At 33.0% G+C, this 9,832-nt stretch overlaps 1 protein-coding gene across 1 annotated transcript; it reads left to right on the top strand.

Moving 5' to 3' along the window:
* Nucleotides 1-774: 774 nt before the first annotated feature.
* LOC139512434 (V-type proton ATPase subunit F-like) lies at nt 775-9,608 on the top strand. The gene is made up of 5 exons (XM_071300045.1): nt 775-897; nt 2,925-3,006; nt 4,295-4,377; nt 5,311-5,433; nt 9,067-9,608. The coding sequence occupies exons 1-5, from the start codon at nt 847-849 to the stop codon at nt 9,094-9,096; spliced, it is 369 nt and encodes a 122-aa protein (XP_071156146.1). The 5' UTR covers nt 775-846; the 3' UTR covers nt 9,097-9,608.
* Nucleotides 9,609-9,832: the final 224 nt, after the last annotated feature.

Here is a 9,832-nt window from a genome sequence, read left to right as displayed (position 1 = left end):
TTTAATAAGCAACTTGGTGTTTACTACAGATTAGTCATATTTTAAAATAACCTTTATTAAATATATGCTTGTTATTTACAGTATACCTCATAGACTATGTATTATATGTCTCTGATAGAACTAACAGAAATACTTGTAAACATGAGGCATTTGTAACAATTGCGTTTCTATATGGTTTCTTGTACTGGACTGAGACTACTATAACACAGTTTATTATCAGTGGCGGATCCAGGGGGGGGGGTTCCGGGGGTGCGCACCCCCCTTTATTTTTGCCGATCAATGCATTTGTATCGGGACATATGTTTTGCACCCCCTGCACCCCCCTTTCAGAGGCGGATTTAGAGGGGGGGCCAGGGGGCCCGGCCCCCCCCCCCCCTTTTTGAGAAAAAATTTTGTTGCTTATATAGGGAATCATTGAAGCGTGACTGGAGCGGGGCCCCTCTTAGGTCAGTCAATGGGCCCCCACTTATGAAAATTTCTGGATCCGCCACTGCCTTTGCCCTGGGTTAGCACCCCCCCCCCCCCTTTCGAAAATTCCTGCATCCGCCCCTGTTATTATTATAATAGTATCAGTACTGAATGAAGCAACCACAGATTTCAATATGAAATTTATTTTATAATTAATCTTGTGTGTTTGACTGTGTTGCTGGGAACAGTTAATCTAACTATATATCTGTTCCTGCCTGAGCAGACATAGCCGACATAATTATATCTATGCCTTGAGCTATAGTCACGATGTTATCACCCAATGCGTAACAATATATCGGACTAAGTAACATAACCTGATCCGGGAATTGGTTTTGATAGTATTCACTCCTTGCAAAAATCGTATCATATGATGTGAAAATGGCTCATTCTGCTCAAAAAGGAAGATTAATTGCAGTAATTGGGGATGAAGTAAGATTAGAAACTTTATTTTATGTATATAAAAACATTTAATATTACACAAGTAGTTCCGCGAGGTAGTATACAGTTCGCAAAAAACTCTCCTTACTTAATATCCAAATAGAGTAGCCCATGTCCAACCCCATCTGGATATTATGGTTACCCATGGCATATCTGTATATTTATCTCTGCCAAAATATGTAATGCTCTCTTAATCTTACAGTATCAAAGTATTATTTTGGACTGTTAGTTTTGTAATTGTTGCCCTTTCTGTATGATGTTTAATTTTGCTTTCATTATATATATTTGCATGCTTTTTCATTTTTATTTGTTAATATTTGCATGTTGCTGCATGATTTTTTATGTGATAGTCAGTCAAAGAGCTCACCAGAGCTCATGTTTTTGTCTGTTATTATGTATATATATGCTGACTAAATAAAATATAAGAGCCTCACAGTCACAGATTGTCACCTAGTGCATTTAGTGATACAAATTGGTGTTAAGTTAGTTAGTCCAAGTCATTATGACCAGGTAGGCATCATATCTAAAAATTTAATAGCTTTTCAAGACATCATTATTATTTGGACGTGTTACTTTGTACCTGTGAAAGGGGAAGAAGTTAAAGCAAAAATTTAGAATACTTTATCATGTTTATGATGTCATAATAGACCAATTTCGAGTTCATCTGTCACCAGAAAAAACTAGTCAATTATGCACGCTTTTATGACGTCATTTACCAGATAGAGGGGGTCGCCTGTATCCCTGCACTATTAACCTTCATCAAGCGTCTCAGTGATTGTCATTGTTCAGGATAAACTACAAATAATATTTGTTTTGTAAGTATGCGGGAATTTCTCGCTACATTGAAGACCTGTTGGTGACCTTCTGCTGTTGTTTTTTTCTATGGTCGGGTTGTTGTCTCTTTGGCACATTCCCCATTTCCATTCTCAATTTTATTAATTACAATTCCCAAATGACAGCAGTGCTGATTTTCTATAAATTATAATGATAATTTATTTTGCCTAATCATTCATACAGTATAACATTATAGTTTCTCAACCACTTGCTCAACATTGGAATGGAAGTGACGATGCCCCTAAACGCACAAATGATGTTCACTAAAACCAGACTTTTTGACGGAAATGCATCAAACTCGAAAGTTGTCTATTGAATTATTACATTATTATCCAAACAGAATAGATTTTTTTTAAAAAAGTATATAAACATTTATTGTAAAAAAAACTCAACATCCATGTTATGTGATCTTATGTCTGGTAAAAAAATCAACTTAATTACGGAAATTTTTTATTCTTTTTCCTATTGTCATGATTGTCATGGTCATTAGGAATTTAATATATGAAGTCATTTTCAATGTAAATTTCTTTTCTTCGCTTTTTAAGATATACATGATATAGTTTTATTAAAACAATCATTTGTTTCTAAAAATAGCTACTACTACATGTACTATACTAAATTGACTTATTACAAATCTTTGTACAGATATAAAAATCTGCCCAATTGTATCTGAGGTGAGTTTGTCCAGGTTACCCAATATCAATATATCATATGAGGATCTTTTTTTAACCTGTAAAGACAGTTAAGTCCAAGACCTATTATTGATGACATAGTGATAGCAAAACACATTGGCGGATCGAGGGGGGTTCCGGGAGTTGGAACACCCCTTTTTTTTGGGTGATCAATGCATTTGAATGAGAACATATAGCTGGAAACCCCCCCCCCCCCCCCCTTTACTCTTGGTTGGGAACCCCTTTTTAAAATGGCTGGATTCGCCCCTGAAACAACAGGCCAATACCACATTAAGGCTAACTAGACTTCTGACCATAACTGGAACTTTATATCACAAACTGGAACTTAAACTCCATCTCCATGTTTTGTTACACTCATCATGCTCATGAAAGCTTGATGACAACTGGTTGTAGAAAATACAATGTACATGTACAATGTTTAATGTATTCAATGTTATTTAAGCTGCTTCATGTAATTTTGTCCAGAGCCTCTAATCAGATATTTTTTTACAGGATACCTGTACTGGGTTTTTGCTGGGTGGAATTGGAGAGTTGAATAAAAAAAGAGAGCCAAATTTTCTTGTTGTTAATAAAAGTAAGTATTTTAGAAATTTGATTTACTTTTAATTTTTTTTTAACAAGTTTTATTACCGGTATATTGTATGTAGATATAAGAAGATGTGGCCATGGTATGACTGCAAATGAGACAACTATACATGCAAGTCATAATTTGTAAAAGTAAACCGTTATAGGTTAAAGTACAGTCTTTTACATAGTGGGTCTCATTTGGGTCTAAGCGTGACGCAGGATTGACGATTTTTTTGTAAGTGTGACATGTGAAAGTCAAATTATTGTGATAAAGTCTAGCAGGACATGAGAAATTACAAAAAAATGAGAATTGCATACGTACATAGTGTAAGCAGGATACAGGAATCTGACAATGCAGTAAGCAGGATTCCCCCCCCCCAATGAGACCCCCAACATAGAGCCTTGGCATACTTATAAGTTACATGAATCTTTTAACTATCTTGAGGTCTAACCATGCTAACCCATTCCTTACTATGCCTTACTTTAACATTGGTTAAATTTCTAAACCTTATCCTAGATTTAACATATATTTTTTTCACTCCTGAAAAGTTAATGCCAGAGGGGAGCTATAAAAATCAGGGTTGGATCCAGCCATTTTGAAAAGGGGAGTTCCAACTATATTAATATCGCCCCATTCAAATGCATTGATCGTCCAAAAAAGGGGGAGGTCCAACCCATGCACCTCCACCCTGGATCCACTACTGAAAATGAATATAACCATTCAGTCACAATACTGATAGAAGAAGGATACCTTGAGGTTATAATGATATCAACTACTTTTAAATTTCTAGAAATACCAAAACCTAAATTAAGGTAAATTTGTCGCACATACCTAAAATAATGATAACTAAGGGAGACTATATGTCCTTGTTTTTCTCTCACTTTTCTAGTAACCAAACCAAGTTTATCAAAAGATGAACTTGTTTCCAATCTGCCTTTTTTTTTTGGTGTTAAAATAAATATTCCAAAATATTGTCACTGGATGTTCTGTCTTTTCATTTCCTCCACTTTTCAAAACATTGGTTTAAATTGTTAATTGTTAAATCAAAACTTAAAAGTAAGAAATGGCTAAAAAGAATAATTTGAACATCTATCCCCCTTTATCTATCAGCTATTTTTTTGATCTTCTGAAAAAAATTGTTAGATCTATATACACATTAGCTCCTGATCAGTAACCCAATCTAAGATGTTAAAAGATGATCCTGCTTTATACATAGAAAAAGTTTTACAATCATTCTGTTTAAATTTCTCTTCAAATTCTTTAAAATAAATGCAAGTGTATCTTTTAATTTTAGACACTCCTCGTCATGACATAGAAGAAGCATTTAGAGGATTTCTGAAGAGAGATGATATAGCTATTGTATTAATAAATCAAACAGTGAGTATCAAAGTCAAATTATATAGTACAGTCAAACCTGTTATAAAGGTCACCTCAAGTCAAATTTAAGGGTACAGTCAAACCTGTGATAAAGGTCACCTCAAGTCAAATGTAAGGATACAGTCAAATCTGTGATAAAGGTCACCTCAAGTCAAATGTAAGGGTACAGTCAAACCTGTTATAAAGGTCACCTCAAGTCAAATGTAAGGATACAGTCAAACCTGTGATAAAGGTCACCTCAAGTCAAATGTAAGGGTACAGTCAAACCTGTTATAAAGGTCACCTCAAGTCAAATGTAAGGATACAGTCAAACCTGTGATAAAGGTCACCTCAAGTCAAATGTAAGGGTACAGTCAAACCTGTGATAAAAGGTCACCTTCAGGTCAAGCAGTTTTGAGTATAAAACATGTATTTCCCTCTATTTACAAGATTTTTCTTTACTCAGGTAGTTTAATCAATAAGTCTCTAAGAAGAAATTTAAAGATCCCAGTGAAAAAAACTACACAAAGAACAATAGCTATCGTATTTATTCAATAAGGACGTGAACTTACAAAGGTTTAAATACCTTGTCCAGATAGAGATAGCACTGTGGAAAACTTTCATTAGGTTAGCAATACTGTAGATTCTGAAATTATTGTGAGGTTTTTACTATTGCGAAAAATGCGACATAGTTGTAAAAGCATTAATTTTAACTTGCATTTTGAAATATTTTATATGAATTAAGCATGAATTGCCTCAGAATTCGCATTTAAGTCTAAAATGACAAAATCACAATAATAAATGCACGCAATAATTTCTGAATTTACAGTAACTTTCATTTTGTCCAATGAATCCTTTAAAATAATAGAACTATTTATAAAATATTACATTTAGTAATTACAGTCTTGTTTTTTTTCAAGTATAACATCGAGATTTTTTAATGTTTTCTTTCAGATAGCAGAAGAAATAAGATATGCAATAGATTCACATGACCAGCCAATTCCAGCAGTGATAGAAATCCCTAGTAAAGATGCACCATATGATGCTAGCAAAGATTCTATATTGAGAAGAGCAAAGGTATGTTGAATATAAGATTTATTCTGAGGACTATTATTTTCATTAGTTAGGCTGTGGATCTACAGTTTTTATACGACCGCAAAAATTTTAATTTTTCGTCGTATATTGCTATCACGTTGGCGTCGTCGTCCTGCGTCGTCGTCGTCGTCCGAATACTTTTAGTTTTTGCACTCTAACTTTAGTAAAAATGAATAGAAATCTATGAAATTTTAACACAAGGTTTATAACCACAAAAGGAAGGTTGGGATTGATTTTGGGAGTTTTGGTCCCAAAATTTTAGGAATTAGGGGCCAAAAAGGGCCCAAATAAGCATTTTCTTGGTTTTCGCACTATAACTTTAGTTTAAGTAAATAGAAATCTATGAAATTTTGACACAAGATTTATGACCACAAAAGGAAGGTTGGGATTGATTTTGGGAGTTTTAGTTCAAACAGTTTAGGAATTAGGGGCCAAAAAAGGGCCCAAATAAGCATTATTCTTGGTTTTCGCACAATAACTTTAGTATAAGTAAATAGAAATCAATGAAATTTAAACACAAGGTTTATGACCACAAAAGGAAGGTTGGGATTGATTTTGGGAGTTGAGGTCTGAACAGTTTAGGAATTAGGGGCCAAAAAGGGGCCCAAGTAAGCATTATTCTTGGTTTTCGCACCATAACTTTAGTATAAGTAAATAGAAATCTTTGAAATTTAAACACAAGGTTTATGACCATAAAAGGAAGGTTGGGTTTGATTTTGGAAGTTTTGGTCCTAACAGGTTTTTAGGAATAAGGGGCCCAAAGGGTCCAAAATTGAACTTTGTTTGATTTCATCAAAAATTGAATAATTGGGGTTCTTTGATATGCCGGATCTAACTGTGTATGTAGATTCTTAATTTTTGGTCCCGTTTTCAAATTGGTCTACATTAAGGTCCAAAGGGTCCAAAATTAAACTTAGTTTGATTTTAACAAAAATTGAATCCTTGGGGTTCTTTGATATGCTGAATCTAAAAATGTACTTAGATTTTTGATTATTGGCCCAGTTTTCAAGTTGGTCCAAATCGGGGTCCAAAATTAAACTTTGTTTGATTTCATCAAAAATTGAATAATTGGGGTTCTTTGATATGCCAAATCTAACTGTGTATGTAGATTCTTAATTTTTAGTCCCGTTTTCAAATTGGTCTACATTAAATACCAAAGGGTCCAAAATTAAACTAAGTTTGATTTTAATAAAAATTGAATTCTTTGGCTTTTTTGATATGCTGAATTTAATCATGTACTTAGATTTTTGATTATGGGCCCAGTTTCAAGTTGGTTCAAATCAGGATCCAAAATTATTATATTAAGTATTGTGCAATAGCAAGAAATTTTCAATTGCACAGTATTCAGCAATAGCAAGAAATCTTCAATTGCACAGTATTGTGCAATAGCAAAAAATGTTCAATTGCACAGTATTGTGCAATAGCAAGAAATCTTCAATTGCACAGTATTGTGCAATAGCAAATATTTTCAATTGCACAGTATTGCGCAATAGCAAGAAATATCTAATTGCACAATATTGTGCAATAGCAAGAAATTTTCAATTGATTGGAGTTATCTTTCTTTGTCCAGAATAGTAGTTGAATCAACTTAAATCATTGTTTTATACAATGCACAATGTATATTCACTTTTACTACCAACTGATAAATTAAAACACTCTTTACCATTCAGTGATAACAAGCACTTTTTGTTACATTTTAATATTTTATGATGTATTTAAATGAGTAGTTATTGTTGCAAACTCCATTAGAAATTTGAATTGAGATCAGTTTTGAAAAAAGGGAAAGGGGGATGTGAAAAAAAAATGGTGGGGGGGGGGTTAATTTTTCTCATTTCAGATTTCATAAATAAAAAGAAAATTTCTTCAAACATTTTTTTGAGAGGATTAATATTCAACAGCATAGTGATTGCTCAAAGACAAAAAAAATATTTTAAGTTCATTAGACCACATTCATTCTGTGTCCAAAACCTATGCTGTGTCAACTATTTAATCACAATCCAAATTTAGAGCTGAATCCAGCTTGAATGTTGTGTCCATACTTGCCCCAACCGTTCAGGGTTCAACCTATGCGGTCGTATAAAGCTGCGCCCTGCGGAGCATCTGGTTATCTTATACAAGATCATTCAAGTCGTTGCCTTTTGGAACTCTGTAAATTCTGAAATGGCCTATTTTCATTAGTTAGGTCCATGCATCCACAGTGATTTTCTTATACAAATTAAACAAGTTGTTCCCTTTTGGAATATTGTAAAATCGGGAATTTTACAAGTAAATATTACTGCTTTTGTTGAACCAATCAAAAAATAGCCAGATAATAATTTTAGGAAATGCTGCATACAATTAATGCTATCAAATTTGAAAATCCATGCTTAACTATGTCTGTTGCGATAAAAATACTGCAGCAATTCTGAATTTACAGTGATTTAATACATTTATGACCTTAATCAAAAATTAATATCTAAGATTTGAAACAGAGAAAAAAATCATTTTTCATGAGGTCTGCAGAATCGAGGGAAAATAACCTTTTCAAGATTCTGAAATCAAAACTGCAAATAAATCTTGTGGGCCTGCCATTTTCACTAGGCATCCACTAGTTAATATTTTGACGCAATATTTTTACTGCATGCACATTCCCAAACAGTTATTTTTCCTACCTGTACTTTCTCCAAGTGGTAAAAAGGGTATTTTTATGGCCCTGTCACGGCTAAGGTGGCATTAAGTTTTACCCTTGTCCATCTGGATTAAAGTCCCAAAATGGTTTCCTTTCTCTTACTTTAGTTTACCTCAACCAATTGTTATGAAAATTATACACAATGCTTATAAGCACAAAACACAGGTCAAGTTTAAATTTTGGTTGCATCACTTTTACCATTCTAAGAGTTATTTTCCATTTCAAAGGGAAAAAATGCTGGACTTTTTTCGTTTCCGTTTTCTACAGGTCATGTTAGTTTGTCTCAACTAAATGTTATGAAACACAATGCTCATTACCACAATACACAGATCAAGTTTTAATTTTGGTGGTGTAACATTTACTATTGAGTTTTGCCCCTGAAGTTTTCGTTCTCTAACTTAAGTTTGCCTCAAATAGCCAATGAAATGTTATGAAATGTATACACAATGCTTGTTACCACAAAACTCCGATCACTTTTACAGTTCTTGAGTTATGTCCCTTTTTAACGTTACATGCTACATCATGTCCCATGCACAAAAAATTCTCATTTAATTTTTGTTATTTTATCATTACTACTTTAGTAAATTATAATAATCTTTATTATTACACTTAACTATAGTAGCCACTTATAGAAAATAATCACCAAAATACCTTGTTTTTCCACAGGAAAATTAAATGCAGGACCTTCGAAAAATGACCTTTTCTGGATTTGATAATGTATGATTATAACTTTTGATGAAAGCAGTAATTGTAAATTAAAGAATAAGAAAAGCTAGGAATCCTGCAATTTTTACATTACATTCTCCCTCTAAACAATATTTTAAATGAATGAGGGAACCACTTTTACATTACTATTTTGGCATATGAATATATTTCAAATCATGATTAAACAGTTAAATAATTCAATTTCCATTGATGATTACAAAAGAATCTTTATTTTATTTCAGGGTATGTTTTCAGCAGAGGACTTTAGATGAGATCTGATGGACATTAGTATTACTTGTGAATGTAATCAGGACAGTAGATTAGGCTTGACCAATTGTAGCTGGACTCAATTAATGTTAACTTTTTTTTGTTATGCACTGGCAAAATGGTTATTTATACTGAAAATATATATGAAATGAAAGCAATTTGAATAAAAAGCATGAATGAAAAAATTGGTAAATTTGACTTTTCACATGAATAAAAAAATAAATAGTATATTTATAGCAAACAACCTGATAGAAATTTCAATTTCAATGTACATTTAGATTGGTGGTTCACCGTACCCAGGAAACCCACAAAAAGTGGTATCCAACAAATAATAATGAATCCAGTGTATGAAAAGTAACAAAAACAGTCTATCCAGCTTTATTAATCATTTAATTTTTCATGTACATGTTAATCTTATATTTATATACTTATTTCTTTCTAGTCAAAGAATGTCATTCCATTAAGTTTGATCGAACTTTGTAAATGTGATGTAGCAATAAATAAATATATATGTGGTTCTGTGTTTTGTGTGTATTTTTAACCTTTTCACAAAATATTCCAAAAAACAGACTACTTTTAACAGACATAAATTTTCCATCAACTGCATTGGTGGTCTTATGCATTTGTTTGCACCTGTCCAAAAGTCAGAAACCTGATAATCAGTGGTTTGTTGTCGAGCCTGCAACTTTTGTTGCAGAAAGCTCGACATAGGGATAGTGATCCTTTCGGCGGCGGCGGCGT

This window comes from Mytilus edulis, chromosome 2, assembly GCF_963676685.1.
Source record: "Mytilus edulis chromosome 2, xbMytEdul2.2, whole genome shotgun sequence".
Classification (NCBI taxonomy): domain Eukaryota; kingdom Metazoa; phylum Mollusca; class Bivalvia; order Mytilida; family Mytilidae; genus Mytilus; species Mytilus edulis.
This window is presented reverse-complemented; position numbering and strand designations above follow the sequence as displayed.

Coding starts and splice junctions, on each gene's coding strand:
- LOC139512434 (XM_071300045.1), top strand. CDS start 847: ATGGCTCATTCTGCTCAAAAAGGAAGATTAATTGCAGTAATTGGGGAT. Junction 3,007..4,294: donor TTTTCTTGTTGTTAATAAAA/GTAAGTATTTTA, acceptor TTTTAATTTTAG/ACACTCCTCGTCATGACATA. Junction 4,378..5,310: donor TTGTATTAATAAATCAAACA/GTGAGTATCAAA, acceptor GTTTTCTTTCAG/ATAGCAGAAGAAATAAGATA.